Source organism: Dryobates pubescens, chromosome 6 (genome assembly GCF_014839835.1).
Source record: "Dryobates pubescens isolate bDryPub1 chromosome 6, bDryPub1.pri, whole genome shotgun sequence".
Classification (NCBI taxonomy): domain Eukaryota; kingdom Metazoa; phylum Chordata; class Aves; order Piciformes; family Picidae; genus Dryobates; species Dryobates pubescens.
The window spans coordinates 22,880,208-22,904,202 of record NC_071617.1 but is presented as its reverse complement, the minus strand read 5'-3'; the positions used below and the strand labels follow the sequence as shown (position 1 = coordinate 22,904,202).

Here is a 23,995-nt window from a genome sequence, read left to right as displayed (position 1 = left end):
ACTTGGTGCCATGGTCTAGTCATGAGGTCTGTGGTGACAGGTTGGACTCGATGATCTTCAAGGTCTCTTCCAACCTTGGTGATACTGTGATACTGTGATACTGTGAAGGTGTTTAAGAAAAGACTGGATGAGACACTTAGTGTCATGCTCTAGTTGATTAGTTAGGACTGGGTGATCAGTTGGACTTGATGATCTTGGAGGTCTCTTCCAGTCTGGTTGATTCTGTGATTCTCATGCTGGATTTACTGGAAAATATCTTATTTGTAGATATGAATGTTTATATTGCTAATCTGTAGACAATTCATTACCATATAATTCATTAATTCCAAGGGACTGATTAGCAGATAAAATACAGCTAGATACAGCACGTGACCATATTCAGGCAACAGATGTCAATACCATGCTGCACATGCTATATGCAGTATATACTTAAGTGAGGGTACATGTAGTAGGTAAATATTCTGTCAGTTTTCATAAAGGTTTCTATTCTTTCTGTGTTTCTGAACATGAATCTGAATGGCATTGGTTTCATGGGATTGGACTGGGAGCTATGAATTTTGTCCTGAAAAGAAAGGGGCATTTATGTTGCCTCTGGGAAATATTTCTCCAGCTGCGCCTTGTATAATTGTGCTGGTGGTGAATGTATGGATAGCACTGAGAGGAGCACATGTACTCATTCAGTCATATTTTCACAAGGCTATTTAATTGACATCACAACTGTTTGCCATGTTTAGAACATCTGGGAAAGAGTTGATGAAACAAGATTTTTTTTCCCAGTTTCAATTAATGTCCTGTGCAAGGAAGACCCAGAGAAAGAAACCTAGACACACCTGCCTTTGGGATCTCTGCTATCTGACAGAATTCCCAGATGACATTTCTGAATTGTAGGATAAACAAGTTGAGACGACCTACCAAATCAGGCATTCTTCCAAAGATAAATGTAAGGATTGTCCTCATGATTTGATATGAAAGCCGTATCATATTTACATTAGGGGAAGGAATTATTTTTAACTGGAAAGTTTCAGTGAACTTGTAGGTTTTCTGCTTTTCTTTGTGTTAAAATGACAACTATCTTCTCCAACCTGGATTTGAGAAGTGTCAGTTAACACCTAGTCTCTCACACATCCTACTTCCCTAACATAGACAAGGTGCCACTCAGACATAAGTAACAGAGCCTGGATTGCAAATCCCTGTTAAACACTGAGCAATGTGGGAGGCCTACAGATAAAAGCATCTTGCAGTTTGAAACATATTGCAATATATGGGAAGGAAACAACATGGGGAATTTTCTTACTTCTGCTCTCACAGGACCCCTGCAGAACACATCCACTGTGACTGGAGGGCAGCACTGACACTTCAGCATTTCATGATGGGAAATGGGGAAATGGCCCAGAACCCACTAGGGTCTAATGCGAACTGCAACCACAAAGGTCACCTTTGGGCAGTGCTTGCACATCAGGCAATCAGAACTAAAATCTACATGTGTGGAAAACCTTCACTGCCACATTGTTTCTCATCAATGAACAGAGACTTCAATGTCTGCATCATGTAGTTACATAAAAAGTCTTTCAGTTCTATGAACTTCACAACTTTCTGTAGTAATCCTAAACAGGCATATCTAATCCTACTTTTAGCTGAAATTATTATGTCTGATAACTTGAGAAGTAATTCTAAAACAGGTTGCTGGCTGTAAAGGACATTGCTGTCTTGGCCCTTAAAAACATGAGGTTTCAAAATATCAAAATAAAAATGAAATCTTCAAATAATGACAAAAAGTAAAATGTAAAATTGCTGTTAAAAATTTTTCTAGCTTCATTCTGATGCCGGGCTGTTTAACTGTTCTTAGCATAAATAACATTGTGGTATGACAAGGAAAAATTCCAAAAAGAACAAATTAAAGCTGACAATTTGATTAAACTGGTGCTTTCTCATGAGGCAAGCCACTTCCAATGCATTTCAATGAAGTTTAAAAAAATTAATTAAAATCCCTGGTTGGCACCTTGTTCATGCTTCTAAAACATTATAAGAGAAATGAGAAAATTCATTTTTCTATCTCATTGATTTTTCATATTATATTGTTATTTCATCTTTGCTTATAACAACACTTTCCCCCCCACCCTCCTTATTATTGCAGGCAATGAAAGCCTAGAAGAAAATTATGTGCAGGACAGTAAAATGGGATTTGTTATCAATGCTATATATGCTATGGCTCACGGGCTACAAAATATGCATCATTCCCTTTGCCCAGGACATATTGGGCTGTGTGATGCTATGAAGCCTATTGATGGCAGCAAGCTCCTGGAGTTTCTCCTCAAATCTTCATTCATTGGTGTTTCTGGAGAAGAAGTTTGGTTTGATGAAAAGGGAGATGCCCCTGGAAGGTAAAACGATATTTTATCTCAACTAACTAAACCAGATATTGAGAAGGAGAAATGTTGATGGGTTTGATGACAGAGACTTGTTTGGCTGTTTTACTGAAGCATAAAGCATGCAGGGTATGAGGTATAAGTGGAGTTATCATTCTGTGATTCTGTGATTAGTCTTACCAATATGTAGGAATAGCACTTGTAACACATGATAGAGTTGTAGCTAGAGCTTTTATATGACAGGAATTACAGTACAGCCTGTAAAATTTCTAAAGTTTCAGGAGAGGTAAAACCTTTTGTCTCACAGACTTCTGGTGTCCGAAGTGCCACTGGGACTAAGCAGCAGGGTTTTATTGTGTATAAAGCCTAATACAAGTGACTGGAATTTTAACAAAACATTTGTTTGCTAAGTCTTTGAAGGTATGGCTGCAGAGCACATCCTTTTCCAATTGAGAAGCCATGTTGTATCCTTGCCAGAGACTATTTAGTTCTGCTTGGTGAACTTCTGTGTGCGCTGCTTAATGTGTTTCACTCCAAATAAGATCACCTGTCCCAGAGTTCCATCTGTGGTAGCTGCTACTGTCTGCCTCTCCCTAGCGCACACAGTATGCACCACAACTTTGTGGACTTGGATGTCACCTTTGTTTCTCTTCCAGGAGCCAAGTGACAGCAAACTTTTCCTCTTTCTTTAGTTCTGTGAGTTCTGTCCAGCTATTTTAAGTGTGACACATCCAGATGGATTTTTTTTTTTTTATTTTTAATAAGTTCAATTCAGCTGCTGAAGTATATAATCCATTATTAACTGAAACCTACTCAGGCATTACTTTGTTGAAGTTAGTTTTCCCACTGAGTTATGAAAGCATTATAAAATACTCTCTCACTCCATCTTTGGGCTTATTGTGTAAATGCATCTTGCTGCCAACACTGCACAAAGAGGGTGCTCTGGAACAAACAAGAATTTGCAGTCTGCCTTCAAAGAATGCTTGTAAAACAGTGACCTTAAAGTAACTCTTATCTCTATTACCAGCCTTTATTAGCAAAACTGGCCATTTTTTTAACCATTTGCTATTTGCATTGCTTGTTGTTCTTAAAAAGTATATGCATTTGAATAGCTTGTTGCATTTAAATAACAATTATGTAAAAAGAGTCAGTTTGGTCTTCTTGAGTGTTCTATCCTTTAGATTTCTTTAAGATATAGATAGAGCTAAGTCAGACTTTGAAAGTGGAGGCAAACAGCTGCTTTACAGTCAAACACATACTTACTGACACAAAGGCATAAATCAAGCCTTTGTACATATGATTTAAATAATAGAGAGAAATTGCTGCTTAGTGTAACTTTAAGTTTAGCACACACTATTTATCTCCATAAAAGCATTATTTCAGCTCTGCATATGCTGTTTTTTCTGCCTGTTAGTTATTTGACTTGGTGTTTTGGTGTAATTTTCCAGGTTTAGCCCAATTCTTATTTATTAACTTGTCACCTGAGAGCATTTCCTCAACTTGTTTTTTGGGTGAACAAACTGTACCAATACCCAAAAGAGCTTTCAAGTCTTGGCAAAATGAAGTTATAACCACCACATACAATACCTAAATACGGCAGAGAGACAGATCTGTATTTTAGCTTTTCTGTACCAATGCAAGAATGTCACACGAATATGTAAAATGGTTTTTGCTATTTTGTTACCATATCATGTTATCAAATCAACTTCACAAGAGGAAATGAATCAATATTCCTTCTTAGAAGGCAGCAACCTTCCTCATACTTTATTTTCAAAATCTTTGAGGGTCTTTAAGCAGTTGACTCTTACAAGCTTCTAGCTACAATCATCATGAGTACAGCCTGTTTGTACATTTGCCTGACAGTCACATAATTTTACGTTTTGAACTCCTTACAGCTTCATCAAATCTTAACCATTTGTTTAGATGTAATACATTTCCTATCTCAGTCTCGGTTCATGGTTTCAAGCTTTTATCATAATGAGATTAGAAAATGAGAAGCACTTTTTCAAAGGTTTATTTCTTCTGTGCAGAAACTTTTTTAAAAAAAGCTTGTAAGCAGAAATATGAAGCAGACCTTTAGCAGGAGGGGCACAAACACAGTCATTCAACTGATTGCACTGCTTGCAGGAAAAATGGTGTTGAATTAGTTCTGGAAAACCAACAGTGTGTGCTCAGTATACTGTCATTAGGAACATGCTGGTAAAATTGTTGAACTTTTTACTTCCCTTGAGTGCTTCCCATTTTCTTTCTCAACAGTAATCATATCATTCAAGTTCCCAGAAATGGATGGAGAAGGTGTGAGGGATGCAATGGTCAATACCACATCCTTCTTGGCACCTATGCAAGGGGCAAGGGACAGCTTCAATTCAAGTTTGAGTTTGCTCTAGGGCTGCTGCCTACTTTTTTTTTTATGGCAGCTATGAAGAAACTTACTTCTCTAGGACAAACCTAGGCCTTTCTAGGACCTCTCTAGGCCTCTGACCATGAAATGCTATGTGACAATGGACCAGAGATCTTTCAACATCTGCAACAGACAGTGTAAGGAAACACTGAATTTCATAAGCTAACAGAAAGGTTGTTCTTTTTGCCTTCAGATTTGGATGTCTCTGACTGGCATAAGTCTATCTAGTTCAATGTTTACAGTCATCGTTCGGTCTTCAAAAATGGCAAATATACCAACTCAAATCTTTGAGCTGACTATGAAATGCATAATGCAAAAACTTCAAACTTGTATATAAAGGATTTTAATTTTTTTTTCAGTATAGGTGGTTGTTTTGGCCAGTAACATCCCAGCATTGTTCAGCATTGCTGCTTTTCATTCTGCTTTACAGGATAGAAAACCTCACTGACAGTCTGGTATTATTGTTAAGGAAAAAGGCAGCTTCATCTATTTCAGACTAACCAGAGTGAGAGTGCCTGTTGTGTAATGGGTAAGAACCCAATGCCTCCCTGTCTTGGAGTCTGGGACTCTTACTGGAACGATTTTGCAAAACTATTGTTTGCCTCTCTTTTTTCCAGTGCCCCCATAAGGACTTGCACTGTCACAGCTTCAGAGCATTAAAACAATCAAATGGCTTAATTTATCAGTGTGACGCATACAACAGATTCAGGACTGACCATGACAAACGCTCTAACTGCAAGGCTGATCTCAGGTTAATAAATACTGGATAGCATCCAACAAAGTTGGAGATATAGATCTTTGCAATAGCTCTAATATACATTAGACAGGCAATAAAAATTAAGCCATATATTGAAGGTGCAATTCCTACCAAGAAAGGTCTCCCTGCCTTGGGTGGAGGGAAATGAGCAAAGCCCATTGACCTTCCTTGTCTCAGTCTTTTCCTCCCAGCCACTACTGTTGATGCTGCTGTTGATGCTGCTGTTGCACCTGCACCACACCTACTTGTGTGCCTACTCTGTCCCACCCTACCCTAGCTCTGGCTTTTCTGCCTTCCAGGTGACAGCTAGCATGATTTGGGTGGAGAGCAGAGTAACAGTCATATGTGCTTAGCATGAACTCCATTTGGCTCATTATCATACTGAGGGGTGTCAACTCTAACATTAAAATTGCAGGTAGTTAGGCAAAGGTCTTCCCCTGGGCACTTTAGCCTTTAAAGTCTGTTTTGAAGTTGGGTGTTTATGTTGTTTCAGTCTTGGTTCATTAATTTCAGCCAAAACAGGGCCACCTTCTCTTTCACAAGACTCTCTCCTTCAGCCATTTGGCAGGCCATATTCATGGATCTTCACTTAACATACACAGCTCTTGGTTGTAAATTACCTTGGTCCTGAAGCACGCTAAATTAGCTTGCATTCTTGTCCTACAGTAAGTTAGGCAGTTATCCCACAGTGGGCCTGTGATCAGCTGGCTCATGATCTGGCTCATCTCACAAGTAACTTTTTCATATGACACCATCATTTCCCACTATACCAGAAAGCTTGCTCTTATATTAAAAGAAGGGTTCATTTTCCTATCCACAGGATGTTTTCATGGCTTCTGTAAATGCTGTCATATGTATGTGTGAAATCCAACTGTCTCCATGGTCCTCACTCTCTTAGAAGTTCACAACTCATTATCAAACCCACTTCTTTTGGGATAATATTTTTTATCTTGGACACAGTGCCAAAGCCCTTAAAGTTGTACATATGTGATCAAGGGGCTGTGGAGATGTAATACAGCACTGAACTCCTTACTTAAGGCAGAATTTTTTTATTGAGGAAAACATAAAGAATTTATGCACATCTCCATATACCAAGTGTATCTGTTAGACTGCATCTTTCCACTTAAAATTCAAGCTGCATATCAAAGCTGCAAACATTGTACTACAACTTGTATGCAAGACTGTAAGAGCTTTTAGTCTGCATATTTTATTCTTTGACAGATAACACATAGAAGAGGGAACAGTATATAAGAAAACATGAGACTGTCTTTCAACCTAAAATCATATCCTTGAAATTGCCAGCTCTTGATTGATATTGCTTTAATGCCACTCTGTGTCTTGTAATATATTTTTGCAAAACTGCAATCAATCTGTGCAGGCTCAAAAACTCCATTAAGGGAATGTGAAGTTTCAGGAATCTTTTATTCCCCTTTCTGAATTCATTTTCCAGTCCAGAGTAACTGACTTTATATCAGTCTAACACAATGTCACCTTAAAATACAAGTAGGCTCTTGCTAGGATGAGACATGTACATTCTTGCTCAAATTTAGTCATAGAATCCTAGAATGGTTTGGGTTGGAAGGGACCTCAAAAGGTCATCTAGTCCAGCCCCCCCTGCGGTGAGTAGGGACATCCTCAGTTTGCTCCGAGCTTTGTCAAGCCTCACCATGTATATCTCTGTGGGTGGGGCCACAACTTCCTTCCTGAGGAGCCTGTTCAAGTGTTCCACTGCCCTCAAGTTAAAGAAATTGTTTCTAGCATCCAATCTAAATCTACTCTTCTCTAATTTAAAACCATTTCCCCCTTGTCCTTTCACTTTGTAAACAAAGACGTGCACCTTTGTAAACAGTCCTTCTGCAGCCTTCTTGTAGGCCCTCTTCAGGTACTGGAAGGCCATTATTACATCTTCCTGGAGCCTTCTCTTCTCCAGGCTGAACAGCCCCAGCTTCCTCAGCCTGTCCTTGTAGAGGTGCTCCAACCACCTGATCATTTTTGTGGCCCTCCCGTAGACCCACTCCATCAGGTCCATGACATTCCCATGTTGAGGGCTCCAGAGCTGGATGCAGTACTCTGTGTAAGATCTTAACCAGAGCAGCGAAAAGTGACAGAATCACCTCTCTCAATCTGCTGATTGCTCTTCTAGGCTGCAAGTGGTGCACATTGTTGGCTCTTGTCCAGCAGGGCTACTTTCTATCACCTCAGCCCCTAATCTGTATTGATAGTGAGGATTGTTCCAACCCAGGTGCAGGACCCCGCATTGCCCTTGTTGAACCTCATGAAGTACACCTAGGCCTAGTTCTCCAGCTTGTCCAGGTCCTTCTGGATGACATCCTGTACCTCTAGCATCTTGACAGCACCACTCAGCTTGGTGTCATCTGCAAACTTGCTGAGGGTGCACTCAATTCCACTTTTTATATCACTGGTAAATTATTAAATGATACTGGTCCTAGTATGGATCCCTGAGGGACACCACTTGTCACCGATTTCCATCTGGACTTAGAGCCATTGAGCACTACCCTCTGGATGTGACCACCCGGCCAATTCCTTATCCACTGAAGAGTCCACCCATCAAATCCATATCTCTCCAATTTGGCGAGTAGGTTTTTACGGGGGACTGTATCAAAGGCCTTGCAGAACTCTAGACAGATCACAACCATAGGTTGTCCCTTGTACGCTGGGGTAGTCAGTCCAACATAGAAGACCACTAGGTTTGTCAGGTAGGATTTGCCATTAGTGAAGACATATTGACTGTCTTTGACCAACTCCTTGGCCTCCATTTGCCTTATCAGCACTTCTAGGAGAATCTACTCCATGATATTACTAGGCACAGAGGTGAGACTGACATGTTGGTAGTTCCCAGGGTCCTCCTTTCTACCCTTTTTTGAAATGAGTGTAACGTTCCTTCTTCCACTCACCAGGGACTTCATCTGACTCCCAGGACTTTTCAAATATGGAGAATGGCTTGGCAACTACATCAGCCAGTTCTCAAAGGACTGTGGGTCAGGGTCAGGACTCCTGTCTGTCAAGTCTACATTATAAAGTATCTGGCTGTTATTGCTTTTTGCTGTCCTGATTCTTCACAATCTTCCATGGAAGCAGCATTCTTTTTACCACGTTATTCCTTTCCAAGAACTAGGATATGAGAAGGAATTTTTTCCTAGTGCATTTGAATTCTACCTGTTTTCTAAGCAACTCCTCAATTAGTAGCAAATTGCCAACCAATGGAACTGCCTCCTGCTTGGAATTCCATTGAAGTCAGTGGCAAGATTCCCTTTTCCAATATGATTCAGTGGAACTCTGCAGTGGCACTGACATTGTCTGAGCATACATATTTGCAAGACCAAGGTCTAAAAACAGTCATAAGTATGCACTTCTTTAAATCACCTCTAACTAGAGAGATCTCAAAGACTCAAATAATTAAAAAAAAAAAAAAAAGGAAAAAAAAGAAGACATCCAGAGAGTGTAATTCTAACACTTCTTTCCTCTGGGAACTGCAGAGAGTTGAAATTTTCATGTTCAAATGTAAGAAAGAAAAATATAATCTTAGTTTGTCTCTTTGCCCACAACCAAGCATTCCAGTTTTATCATACTTTGTTTACCTTTCATTCCTAATGCACATACAGGTTAGCAACACTCATCCTACCCAAACATGTTTTTCCCCCAGCGCCTGAGACAATCCAGTAAAGAAAAACAAGGCGGTAACTCCCAGGCTTGGAAAACAAAACATGCTTTGCGATTTTCAGCTCCAGTGCTCATTTCTGCTTCGCGGCTCTCTTTCTCTTGTCATTTATTAAACAAACCTTTCTCCATTCTCATCTTAACAGGCTAGCCCATAGGTCCACCCTCTTTTGTGATTATCTCTGTGTACTCTTTAATGTTCATACTTCCATTTATGTTATTCCTACTATGAAATCACCACACTTAATCACTTCTTTGCACTGGCTACATTCTGTGGGTTAAAGAAGGATCAGAGTAAGTAGTACTAAGGGATGTGCCCAACACAGGGGAGGCAATGATGAAGGCAGGGAAGTTAAATGTTTATCATAGCAGTGGTTTATGCTTCCTTTACATTAGCTTTGGAAAGTCTGTCCTACATATCTAGGACAAGGAAGAAAATGTTGTGCCTGAGCTGGTAAATTTTCCTGATATTCTCACTGGGCTGGGTAATAAAAATAGTTGAACTAGTGCTACACTTTACTTATGGCATACCAGTTCAGTTAGTCTGAGCATTTCCACTTCTCTCTTTAGAGCTCCTAGCAGGGGCTATACTGCAACCAACCTGTATGCAGGTTTCAAGCAAATGTTAAAGATATCTTGAAAAATGGCTGAAAACCAGATCATTCAGTCAGTGCCTACATGGGCATCTTTAGCAGAGCTTGTTTGTTTTGATGTGCAGTTCTTCCTGGACAGTTTTATGTAATCAGGGTAGGCACTCAGTAGTTGTGTGGCAATCAGAACTGTCATTTTCCATGATTCTAATGCAAATCCTACAGTATTTGGTTTTTATGTGAGTCTCTAGTCCCTGGTGTTAAAGGATAGCATGATTTTTTTGAGGCAGAATGAGAAGAGCAAGGTAAAATTTTACCCTTCATTTGGAGGAAAGTGACTTGCTTTCTCTTTTTTCCATTGCAGATATGACATCATGAACCTGCAGTACATAGAGCCCAATCGCTATGACTATGTCCTCATTGGGACCTGGCATGAAGGTGTGCTTAACATTGACGACTACAGGATTCAGATGAACAAGAGTGGCATGGTCCGATCAGTGTGCAGTGAGCCTTGCTTGAAGGGCCAGATTAAGGTGTGCCTCAGACACTTACCACTGTAGAAATGTGAATGACCAGCCAGTCCTTCTTCCCTAAACTCAAACAGGTTTCTTTAAGCCAAGTGATCGGACATCCTTTTCTTCAGGAAAGCCAAAAGTATGGAAAGACTCTTGGAGTAACATTTTACTCTTACAATCCCCTGTGTGGGCCTGTGTTTTCTAAAATTGCCCTTTGTAGTGATGCAGAATCTTCTAGTCAGACAAGATTTGAATTTTGCCTTATGTGAGAGAGAACAAAATTTTCACTTAGACATTTCCTACAATATTCAGTGTCTGTGATTTATTTGGGGCATGATCCTGAAAATAATTTCACCCATGGGACTTCACTATTTTATTACAACAGTAACACCTGCAAGAAAAAGGGGGAGGAAAACAAACAAATAAACAAACAGTCTTTTTGTCTCATGCTCACAACAGGAGGTATGGGAACACAAATAAAATCACTCTGTGTTTACCAACAGTATCACTAGTATAAAATTATAAATAATCTGCCACCTGCCATGTCCAGGTGACATAAAGATGTGTTCCACCATTGTCAAAATGGTGTGCATGCAGTAAGTTTAAAGACAAGAAGGTTATTCAGGAGCAGATCTTAGAGCAGATCTCCCTTCCTCATTTAATTTAATAAGCACATATACAGCTTTTTAATTCTATATTGCTGCTCTAAGAAATAAATGATTGATAATTTGGCAAAGGGATAGTGACATACTCCAACAGTCTTGGAGGGGAAATGTTACTGGTATTTACTACCCTTGAAAACATCTTTTCCCTGTTTCTGAGATGGTACAGTTTGTGTATGTGTGTATATGTAAACACCATGCATACAAAATACCAGTTTCAGCTCCCATTGAAGCCTATTGGACTCTCTCCACAAACTGCAGAAGGAAATGTTAAGAAAAAAAAAGCTGGCAAAGGCAGCATTCAACAGAACAAACATTTTGTATTTCACAGCTACACTTGTCTTTGCATATAGATGGATAGCAAGATCCTGGAGAGAAGGCTGGATTCCTCCTTTCTGGCAAATAGGGTCAGAGTCTTTGCTGGAGCTCCATGAGATGGACATACGGTTATTCTTCCTTTCAGTGTAACAAAACTAACCCTCTTTTTGATATTTATTAGTCTTCACTGTGCAGAAAGATACAGCTTTCAGGCACATTTGTCTCCAAAAGAGCTGTTCTGAAGGATGCGCTTGGTAACCACATACTGTTGTTTTTTCTACTAGGATTCATTCCATCCTTTCAGCAGAGTATTTTTACATTTGTTCTTATTTGGATTTCTATTTACACTAGTGTAGAATAGAATAGAATAGAATACAATACTATAGAATACAATACATACGTAGAATACATAGAATACATAGAATAAACCAGGTTGGAAGAGACCTTCAAGATCATCGCGTCCAACCCATCAACCAATCCAATACCACCCAAACAACTAACCCACGGCACCAAGCACCCCATCAAGTCTTCTCCTGAAAACCTCCAATGATGGCGACTCCACCACCTCCCCAGGCAGCCCATTCCAATGTGCAATCACTCTTTCTGTATAGAACTTTTTCCTAACATCTAGCCTGAACCTCCCCTGGCGCAGCCTGAGACTGTGTCCTCTTGTTCTGGTACTGGCCGCCTGGGAGAAGAGACCAACATCCGTCTGTCTACAACCTCCCTTCAGGTAGTTGTAGAAGGTAATAAGGTCACCCCTGAGTCTCCTCTTCTCCAGGCTAAGCAACCCCAGCTCCCTCAGCTATACAATACAATACAATACAATACAATACAATACAATACAATACAATACAATACAATACAATACAATGCAACAAATCAGGTTGGAAGAGACCTAATGTAATGAGCCCCAATGAGATTTAGGTGAATTGATGTGTATGTACATGTATATATATGTGTGTATATGCGTGCATATGCGTGCATCACTCTTTCTTCTAAACTTTGACTTTGTTTACTCCTTTTTACTATGCCACAAATATTAAGTGTGGGCTGAGCTACTCATCCTGACCTGAACCATGTCTCAGTTTAAGCCTCTTCTCAAATTCACACTCACCATGCCTCTGTACCAAAGAGAAAATAGTTTTCTACTTTTAACTCAAAACTGCTCCTCCTAAAACCATGTAGAATTGTCCCCAGTGTTTACCCCTGAATTCCTAAGTACAACTATTAATAGTCAGGGGCAAATACAGAGTCAGGATTCATGTTTTTTAAGTTGTTTGAAATGTTCCATACATGAGAGTCCTGCCATATTTTAAACAGTGCAGATGGTATATGTTTGGGGGGGTGTGTGTGCTTCTGTGTTGTCTTATAGAGGATCATAGCTGAGGATGTGTTTTGCATTACAGGTGATCAGGAAAGGAGAAGTGAGTTGCTGCTGGATTTGCACTGCTTGCAAGGAGAATGAATTTGTTCAGGATGAATTCACATGTAAAGCCTGTGAGCTTGGATGGTGGCCTAATGCTGACCTGACAGGTAGGAATGTGTCCTTCCAAATGCATTCCCATTTTATAGGGCACAAGAAGAACAGCGTATGGTGGAGAATAAGGTGTCACCATGCAGACATCCCAATGCAGTTTGGGGTGAGTGAAAAGTGCTATATCTTTTGGCTCAGTTCAACAGCAGTGACAGCAAAGAAAGCAGAACTTCTACCAAGCAGCAATGACATAGTCTTTCTGTTCCTCCCCTTCAGTTAGCACAAGACTACAAATGAACTTTGCTTCAGTTTCAGCAGTGATATCACAGGAATTCAGTGCATCCTTTTCAGATTGACTTGATACTTTTTCAGATAATTCTACCATGTAATTAGTAATACTTCATCTGGGCTTTCTGTCCATGCAATAACTGACTACCATATTTTCATTTGATATAAAGATCATTCTCACTGAACACACCACCAAGAGGAATGTCAACAAAATCCTAATAAAGGCTGGAAGAAGAAAGCAAACAAACAAGCACTGGTCTCCCTTGTGTATATGCTTTGGATCTGTTTGCTATATCATCTTTCTCTTATTTTGTACCTCTCAAGGTCAATCTGCACACCTGCTCTGGGCTTTGCAATAATCACTATCCCAAGAAAATAGATGTAATGCTTGGAGAAGCACCACTTTGACCTTGAGGTTTGCTTTGTAGAACATCATTGTTTGACACAGAAGCAATCTGAATACCTAGCTGAAGATCAAATGTACATCTTGTCACATCTTTGTCCTTCAATATGACTGTATGACAGCTAGGTATTGATGCAGCATTTAACACATAGAAGAAGCACTCGCACCTTGACTATTTAAATAGTTCCATGAGATACTGTTAAGGTTGTCAGTAAAGCCAAGTGAACTTTCAGAGAATTTATTTTAAGAGGGAAACCTGGCCACTTCTCCAGCTAGAAAATATATATTATTAATCATCAAAAAGTGAGAAACCTGATACATTATCTGTCTTTGTTTTCTATGGAAAATAAGCTACCATCATGTCTCAAATGTGTACCTGTATATATCCCATACCTCTCACTGCAACTTCCTCCTGGCCTCTGATGTGCAACTGAAACTTTGTCAGGATAAAGGAAAACTCAGTGATCATTCAGTTCCTTCAAGTTTCATGTAAGTGGGTTGCAGGAAGAGCAGCAATTGAGAAATAGCTTCTCTAAGCACCCCAACTGTGGGAAAACATCTTGTATTACTAGACACCGGAAAATCCACAATGCCCTTCATAAATGTCCTGACCATTGGAAAAGCTCATATTGATGTCTCACTTCCTAGAACACCAGTCTCTGATGATTTTAAAGCAGATACATGTAGGCAACCAACTTCTGTTAGTCTTGTAGGTTCACAGAATTGCTTGTATCTACTAGCCAGGGAAGAAAACTGGGAATTCTTTTTAATCATAAGGCAGAACAAGACCATAGTGAGAGATCCAGTACATTTGCACAAATATGGTTCAGTGCTGCCAGCTGCCCAAAATAACTCAAAAGGGGGCATGTCAGAATGATAGGCACTGCTGAGAGGAGTTGAGGAAAGAATCAGTGCTGGAAAAAATCTCAGGGGCATGTTGCAATCTATTAACTTTTAATGAAATCAGTAGATGACCTGCTGGTTTGTGTTTCTTCCCAGCAAGGAGACTGCACTGCTGCTGTTCTAAAATCACAGTAGCATCAGCCAAGTGGTAGCATAGCCATTGACTGATTTCCTAAAAACATCAAAATGGCAGTCTGCTCCTGCACAGCTTCTTCATTCTGCCTTTCTGAGAAATAATTAAAAAAAAAACTTTTTTTTTTAACTCCTGCAATCCTTTTACTTGAATTGCAGTACAAAGCTGTGAAGAGAAGCTGATGTCATCCTAGCCTTTAGAAAAGGAAGACCGAGCTAGATAGTCTCTAGCTCTTGAACTTTGTGAGAGTCACCATTAGTACCATTTGATTTGAAATTCTCTTTTCCTGCCAATATTTCTTCCATTAAATGTGTTTTTATAGCTGCTTTTGTGTGTTGTATTCATACCCTGCCAGTCACCATAACATCTAGATACAGACATGAATAGACATTAATATCTCATATTTCAGATTGTTCCTCCCTTTGACTTAAATTAAACTTGTATAGGTTTAAACTCATATATATGTTTAGTCCCATTTTCCATCACAGATGGAGGCTCTAAAATCCCCTTAAGAAACATGAAGCATATAGTAACCCGTTTCTCATTTCTGTGCTGTTCAAGATGCTCCTTCTCTGCCTTTGAAATCAGCCCTTGTGGCTCAGTAATCCTTTTGTGACTTTTTATTTTTAAATATACTGGGCTTTGTTTGTGGTTTATTGTTTGTTTGTTTGGGTTGGGTTTGGGTTGTTTTCTTTTAGATTGCTTCCCCTAAATATTCATTCAGTGGCATGGAGTCAGCAAGCACAAAAGATTTTTCACCTCAGATAACAAAAAACTGATCTGAGAAACAGTCACAAGCCCCAGTATCTCAAGGCCTTGTGCCAAGAAAATAAGGTATCTTTTATAGTATCAGAATCTAACATAAGAAGAATGAATGTTAAGCTGGTGAACACAGGTTACATAAATAATACTAAATAAGCAATAAAACATGACAGGAAGTTTTATAGAGTTATTATGAAATAAATCAGAAAGGTTTGGGGCCATCAGTGATCTGGGATGTGTAAATGACCTCAGAAAACATCCTAGATTGTCTTTTTGGCCTTCTAGTATGATTATAATCTTAAAAATAAAACAAATAAAACATTGATTAGCCTTTTGTTGTAGGAAATGATTCATGGTTAAAGTGCAGGGATAATAGTGGATGAAATTTACCAAACTGTTTGGTTTTTTTTAACTAAAAACTTCTAACTGTGAAGCTTTTGCAACTAATTCTCTGGTTTTTCGAGGTTTGGGTTAGTTGTTTTGTTATGGGGGGTTTTGTTTTGTTATTTTGTTTTCTTTTTTGGTTCTGTTGTCAGGGACTACTGGGGAGGGTGGGGTGGGGGGTGCTGTGTTGTGTTTTTCTTTATTAAAAACCCTGTAAATACACCATTTCCTGGGTATCCTTCCCCAGCCTCAACAAGGTTCTCTAGCCCACCTTCTCCTAGCTGGGAAATGACCCACCTTCACAGGTGCTGACAACCAACAACTGTTGGATGATAGAAACAGTGCAGGCAGCTTATTTGCAATGTTTGTAGCATATGTGGCTCTAGGGGCTTTTGGTGCACAGAGTTACACTGATTTAATGAAAAAAGATTTCAAAGACATTACACAAGATAAGAGTGAAGCAATTGTTAAGCTTTACCACCATGCTTAATCAGGGCCAAAGCTCTGAAAATATTGTTTAAGATGAAATAGTACACGTATGGCTTGATGTTGCTAAGCTTAAAGCTGACATTGAGACTTAACCCTTCCAGCAACCACAGATTGGCTTTTTGATTAAGAAGAGTTTTTCTTGTATTGATCAATGACCAATAACTTCTGATCCTTAATCTTTTATTAAAACAAAGAATGAGCCAAATTTCACTCGGGTCAGTTACAGGCAATGGCCAGAAGTTCTCATTTCTAATAAAAAGCTTTTTCTCCATATTTTACTATAAAAACATTAGCTGGAAGAATGAGTTTCCTCACCTGATTGTTGAACAGGCCACTTTGAGCAAAACAAATGTCCTTTTCTTTATAAAATAAGGCCTCTGGTTGCACATACTATCGTTTCTATTTGGTTTTACAGGCTGATTTTTAAAAATTTCAATAAAAACCTATTTTTGTTTCTCAAAATGAGGTTACAGTGATACTGTTCAACTCTGATGCATACCTCTGCTCACTTCTCCTGTATTTGAAGGAAGGATTTCACATTTTGTCAGAGGTATCAGTTGGTAATTTTGTGTTACCTGTGGAAGATGTATACAAATTGAGCAAAACTGTGGGCCTCAGATGTTTTTAGTTCACAGAGAGTGGTTTCTGCAGATAGAAAAAAAAGGTCTTTCTTCAAGAAGCTACCTCTCTAATACTCTATTTCTTTTCCGTACACTGCAGGCTGTGAACCCATCCCTGTAAAGTATCTCCAGTGGAGCAATATAGAGTCTATCGTGGCTGTGGTCTTTTCCTGCCTGGGGATCCTGGTCACCATGTTTGTCACCCTTATCTTTGTGCTCTACAGGGACACCCCTGTTGTCAAATCCTCCAGCCGAGAGCTCTGCTACATTATCCTTGCTGGCATATTTCTTGGTTACGTCTGCCCTTTCACCCTTATAGCTAAACCCACCACTACATCCTGCTACCTCCAGCGCCTTCTGGTGGGTCTCTCCTCCGCCATGTGCTATTCTGCCCTCGTGACCAAAACCAACCGCATTGCACGCATCCTGGCAGGCAGCAAAAAGAAGATCTGCACCCGCAAGCCACGTTTCATGAGCGCATGGGCCCAGGTGGTCATCGCCTCCATTTTGATCAGCGTGCAGCTGACACTGGTGATCACGCTAATCATCCTGGAACCCCCAATGCCCATCCTTTCCTATCCCAGCATTAAGGAAGTTTACCTTATCTGCAACACCAGCAACCTGGGAGTTGTTGCTCCTGTGGGCTACAATGGACTCCTCATCATGAGCTGCACATACTATGCCTTCAAGACTCGCAATGTACCTGCCAATTTCAATGAGGCCAAGTACATTGCATTCACCATGTACACCACTTGTATCATCTGGCTGGCCTTTGTGCCTATCTATTTCGGGAGCAACTACAAGATCATCACCACTTGCTTTGCAGTGAGCCTGAGTGTGACAGTGGCCCTGGGGTGCATGTTCACTCCTAAGATGTACATCATCATAGCCAAGCCTGAGAGGAACGTCCGCAGTGCCTTCACCACCTCAGATGTGGTGCGTATGCATGTCGGGGATGGCAAGGCACCTTGCAAGTCCAACACTTTCCTCAACATATTTCGGAGAAAGAAGCCAGGGGCCGGAAATCCAAAGTAAGTGATTGACTTATGGGTACACATCTATCTATACATGTCCCTCTCTTTGCCATCCTCTCTTGGTTGACTCTAGTCTTCCAAGTAGTAAGGTATGTGACAGTTTTTCATCTCACATGTAGAAGAGAAGGTGGAAATGATCCTTTGCATCTAAGCCTCAGATGGATATTTACACATTACTTCTTATTTTGTCACCTGCTCTACAGGCAGTCCTGTACACAACTTTTTCTACCTCTGGGACAGGTCAGGCAGTGGTAGAGTAACCAAGCTCCATTTGCAGCTTCTCCCTTCTCTCCATGCATGTGATGGGGATTTCACACCCCTAGACACAGTTTCTCTGCACTATATTCAAACTGAGAAGCTATTGTAGCCTGTGGGGAAGGGGACCAGAAATCTATGTGTGAGTGGTTGTAAATCACATGTACTTGTCTAAGGCCATTGGATGTGTGTGTGAAAGATGGGGATTGAACACCAGCTTTCAAGGTAGTGCTTTGTGACAGTCCTCACAATTGTGATTCCAAATTGCCCTTCATACTATCCCTATGCTCTATTTAATATTCAGAATTATGAATGTATATCTTAATCATTAGTGTAACCTTAATCATTAGTGTAAACTTGTCCACGTTCCCAAAGCCAGTGTTGGTGTGAATGCTGCAGAAATCAGTTGATGTAGAAAATTAATTTATATCCACATCTGCTGAACCTGTTATTTTCCTTGCTAATAACTAGAAGCAACTCATCCGCAGCAGAGAGGGAGAGAGAACTGTTACTTCAAACAACATTTCCCTGTGAGCAGCTGACTGAGCATTTGCATTCTCTGTTATCTCACTGCTTTTTAATCTTTAAAGAAGCACCATAGGGCTAGACATGAGCTTAGATTATTTTTGTTCCTATTTTTAAAAAAATTACTGAAATAACGAGGAACTAATGAAGTCTGCATTTCTGAGCTTTCTGATAGAATTAAAAGTCAGTTAATTTCCTTTGAAATCTGTAGGTCTTGCTGAGTCATTCAGGTTCGTATCAATTCATTACATAAGAACTGTTTTTCTCAGTCCTGCAGATGGAAGGGATAAAGATGGAGGTCATACTGTAGAACACACATACCATGATCAATTATGCCTTTATGCTACTTCAACGCTTTTCTATTTTGTTGCCAGACAGGAGATCAGAAGAGAAGGGAATGGAGACAGAAATAACCCAAAATATGTAGCTCAGTGTGCCATGGAGGCCATGATGAGACTGCCAGCTTCTGAGCTAGACAGAGAGGGAGCTGGGAATGGCAGGCAGCCCTGGGAGCTTCACATACAGTAGGGTGGCCAAAAATGTCTGTAGCTCAAGAGCCTGAATTTCATGCAAATACAGACAGAGCCTGATTCACCTTCCTCTGACTCTATGGAATTTGGGTGAGGTCTTACATGTCTGTAAGAAACTAGGGTGGTGTCTCTACAACATAGAATATAGGCTCTGGCTAGCAATGTTGGTATCTTTAAGGTGATATTTGACAAAGGAAAGAAATACTGGGTCTTTTAGATTATAAGAAGCTTAGTAACTTATTCTTTGTTGTGCTTGCTGTTCTTTTACTTTCACTAAGAAAAACCCTCCGTACTTAAAAAAGATCCAAATGCAATGTGTTTAAAATACAGTTTATAATATGAGAAAATATTTCATCCTGTGAAGAACAGAGGTTATCTGAACATTTTAGCAGTTTGTTTGTTGCTTAATTTTCTTAAGATTTTCTTGGCCTCTCTGTTGAGCCTGTTTGAGTGGTATGAAGAAAAAATCACTACAGAGTTTTAAGGTGCTCTTCTAAATTAAAAGCTCAATACCAAGTTCTTCTTTGCCTCAGGTCACACATCCAGATCTTTTACATAGCAAAATCTCAACCTCTAACTTAAACCTCTTGTGCAGTTACTACACCTAAACCAGCACAGATGTGGAAGCACGTAGGCTTATTAATGGAGGACACCATACCTTTCTGTATATGAGCATGAGGAACTCAAGGTAGTGCAGTATACAAACGTGCAGCTTTGGAAACAAAGTCACAAGAAGGGACAAAAAGTGATTTCAGGGCTTTGGAGGATATTTTAGCTTCTAGCAAAGTCCATTGCAAAGCTTATGAGGACATTGCACTGACACAGATACAGAAGTGTCAGTCACTGAGGAAACCAAGAAGGAAAACACAGAATCTGATGGAGCTTTTGAAGCACTTACGTAACTCAAACGTGTAGTCAGGTCCTTCCTGAAACAAGCCTTGAAACTATTAGAACATGCATACTGCCCACAGGAATGGCCTCTGGGATGATCTGCAAGTTTTTTTTTCTTATTTTTTTTTTCCCCATCAAAAGCTAGTATTTATTTGCTAGTTTTTCAGTAATTCAGATCGCTGAGTATGTTGCTTCTCGATTCTGTAATTGTCCCTTTCTGTGTCTGTAAGGGGCCAGCAGCGCTTTATTTTTTTCCCATTGAGGGATGAAGTCTTTGGGAAGGTGCAAGGGAATTTTATCTCAACAATTTAGGCAGTCAGGATAAGAGCATATCTTTCATTCCCCAGGTGAACATCCAAAAGACAGACTATGTTCTTGTCCCAGAGCAAGTCTCCTCGTTTCTTTCTGTTCTCGACCATTAATGTGTCCTGGAACAGAGAAAGAAATCCTGATGCAAACCCTAAGGAAATGCTTTGCGAATGCTTGAATTTGTTTCTGAGAGATCTCTCACAAGTGTGTTCACTGCCTGGCTACTGTCAGTTTCTCCCTCTTGTCAAATGAATATTTAAATATGTATAAAAACTGGTCTATCAGGAGAGATGGAAGGAGAGTGATATCTGATGCTGAAGCTTTGTAGGCACATCTGTTGTGAGAGTTTGCTGCTTGATGATATTATGTAATCTTGGCTGTTACAAGGTGATAACATAGCAGCACTTTTTAGGAAAGCCTTTTTAATGTTTTTGGTTGATTGGTTGGTTTGTTGTTATTTTTCCCCACCCATGAGATGCAACTTTTGGATATAAGTCTTGCTGTGATTATTAGCTTTGTTCTTGACCACAAATGTTACTTTGGTCTATGATGGTCAATCGGCTTCATTTGTAGTACTCCTATGTGATTTCTTCTCTGAGGAAGCAATTCTCCTTTCAGTACTATGTGTGGGAAAAAATAACCAGTGACACTGAAGAGGCTGATCTTTAGAAAAGTTCACAAAACGCCTCCTTTACCCACTGTTTCAAATGGACCCTACACAATGTGCAAGAGGCTGAAGCCAAGCCTCCACCTTGCTGATCTGCCTGCTTTTCTGTAGTCCACATACCCCCTCTAACAGAGTTTGAGTCACACGCAAGGCTTCCCTTTCTCCCATGCTTCTTGTGGACTGCAGTGGCATGAAAAATGTCAGTGTTGCAGAGGAGACTGTAGGGGATGAGTTCATTGTGCATCTTTGAGGAATTAGCTCTAGGTTTAGTAGTGATGCTTATCTGCTGCCTTGGTCTTCACATATAAATTGTTTTAAAAGTATGGTTGAGATCCCAGGCCTGGGCACCATTTTAGTGCATTTTGAATGAGATTAAGTAGGATTTAGTTGTCAGCCTAAGTTGTATTGCAAATTCTGGATTGATAGGAAGACCAACAAGCAGGAGTCACTGAGTGGCCACGACTGCACATTTATGTGTAAGTCACCTAGTCTCCATCTTGTGATTTTAGTATGTTTGCATTCAATTAGTTTTCCTCCAGCTGTCTGCACTTGGAAATGAATAACTGTTTTTAAACATTTCCCAACACGTACTTTTTATGTATCTTTGTAACGTGTTTGGCAGTCCGTGACTCTAGGCTGGTCTCACAGGCATCCACAATAAGCGGTGTCCAGGAACCCATGTGAGCCAAGGCTCTCTCAATAAAAAGTGTTCCACAACCCAACGTCATAGAATCATAGAATTATAAACACCAGGAAAGACCTCCAAGGTCATCCCTGCTTTCCTTTCTCTGCTTCTTTTACCTTTCCCTGCTTCTTTTACAAGAACCTGTTCTTATTCTTTGTCCTCCCTCCCTACATAGTTTTCTTTCTGGGTATAAGTTTTCTCCGTTGCCCCTAGTAACACATGTCCATTCCCAAGGCTTACAGAACCATCTGCTTTTTGTCTTGTCAGTTATAAAATTATCTCCAGGTATTTTTAAGTCACTTTTTCTCTTTAAACTGACTTGCTGAATTGCCATTTCATCTTGAGCAAGCTGTGCTGACATGCCCTGTTTTTCTGGGACTCAATTCACTTGGCGACTCAGTCCACGAGGGCTTTTGGGCTCCCCAGCTCCTTCATTTTCAATGCCTCCCACAGATAACTGGTGAAGGGAATCTTAGCATAAGTAAGTCCAGAAGGCAGGACATTTTGTTTCACTGTTTTTTCATGGTGTGGGAGGAGGCAAGTGTACAGTGAAGCATGGCAGGAGCTGGAGCTTCTAGGAACAGAGTAGATGTTCAGCATGTTCAGTTGCAGTCATACAAATGCAGACCTTTTGCAGCCTCTCACTTGATCCAATCTGAGTGCCTCAGACAGGGAAGAGATGCTCAGAAGTACTCCCTTTTCCCTCTCTCACATTGCTATTCCATGCAGTCAATATGCTGTTTTAAAGCAGGGGTAAGGAGGTAAGGAAAGAGAGGAAAGGCATGTGAGCAGAGGACATGAAAATACCTTTAATAATATAAGTGAAACAGTGGTTCCTCTCCTGACCTCTGCAGGCTGAAATGTGTGCAATCAAACAAAACCAGTATCAACCTGGCACAGCCACACAGGGAATATTTAACTGTCCCTGTCTGAAATATATCAAAAGATGTGAAACAAGAAGATTTAGTGGAAAGTGCAAGAAGGATGAATAAAAACTGGTCACCAGGGTACCTTCTCCTATAGAAGAGACTATATTTTTAAACTCCTGCACCTCAGAACAGAACCCAGTCTGAAAAATCTAAGATGTCTTTAAGTATCTTTGGTCCCAAATTGTGTCACCTGGCCTGCAACATGTAAGAATAATCTTTAAATGCTTATTGTACAGATTATTGTCTAGTATACATCATTGTCAAACCAGTATGGAGACAGTTGCTGAATCTAGTAGTAAATGGTAGACTGTTCTTCTTTGCAATTTAGAAAACTGATTCAGTGGCTAAACTTCTTATGTCCTTTAGTAGAATTGCATACAAAACAAGACAGGCCTTTATTATCATCATTACAGACCTCAGAAAATACCAAATTCCAAGGCACTTTCAAGAAGGCCCTTAAACCTTGTGGGCCTGCATGGCCATCCTGCTGAGGCTTACCCCAGGGAGGAAAAGGATATTATAGAAGAGCGTTTTGAAAGAGCAGAAAAGTAGCAAGCTCCTATAAGTAGGACATAACACAAAGATTTTTAAAAAAATAATAATGAGATAATGGGGAAAATTATACAGGACAGGTTAGGTTGCTTGTGTAAATAATTACTTTATCACCATCTCCTGATCTCTCCATTGGCCCACAGCAATGAGACTATGGGTTGCAAGATGTAGTGCTGTTCCACAGCTGTGTGACTTCCAGCTCCTCATGATGGCATGAAGCTCCACAACCACAGGGCAATTGTTTCACCTCTGTGCCCCACCCAGGGCATATCATGGAGGAGTCAGCTCTCTTTGCAGTACAGATGAAGATGCGACAACTCTGGCATGGCTCTCTGGTGCCACAGCTGTCACAGGGAAGGCGGGGGGCACCCTGGTATAGCCTAACTCATCTCCGCATCACAGCCTTCCCTGGCTTTTGCCTAGGTTCTGTATGCAGTGTAGTCCTTCACCCTTTTCTGAGGTTAGAGCCCATTTTTGCAAAGGCATCTTGTACACTCACAGGAAGAACTGAAGGTATTAATGCCAAACATCTCTCAGCAGCTGTTACATTTGCTGGCTTTGCTGGGCTATTGACTGGGCTTAAGCCATTAACAAATTTGTGAGCATATAGCACCATGGCAGGTAACATCTCTTACCCAGTTCTGTCAGGTACATGATGTGAATTTCAAAGAACAAAATTCAACTGAGACAAGCTGCTCAGTCCTTGTAAATATATTGAATTAAGTAAATATTTATAACTATAGGAGACAGTTACTTGTTTTCAAGAGACTCTTAAAATTGACATTAAAGAATTGGAAAGAAACACAAAATGAGAGAATCTGAAACTTCATAATCAAATTGCAATCTCTTCAAATCCTGTTGTAGGGCTGCCC

At 40.1% G+C, this 23,995-nt stretch overlaps 1 protein-coding gene across 5 annotated transcripts in view; it reads left to right on the top strand.

Moving 5' to 3' along the window:
* Positions 1-23,995, top strand: part of GRM1 (glutamate metabotropic receptor 1) — a 190,795-nt gene that overhangs the window by 144,634 nt on the left and 22,166 nt on the right. For all 5 annotated transcript variants that reach the window (XM_054162741.1, XM_054162742.1, XM_054162743.1 and 2 more), the window contains exons 5-8: positions 2,135-2,381; positions 10,157-10,325; positions 12,697-12,823; positions 16,847-17,777. In XM_054162741.1, the coding sequence (XP_054018716.1) occupies positions 2,135-2,381; positions 10,157-10,325; positions 12,697-12,823; positions 16,847-17,777 (1,474 nt within the window). The remainder of the gene's footprint in view (positions 1-2,134; positions 2,382-10,156; positions 10,326-12,696; positions 12,824-16,846; positions 17,778-23,995) is intronic.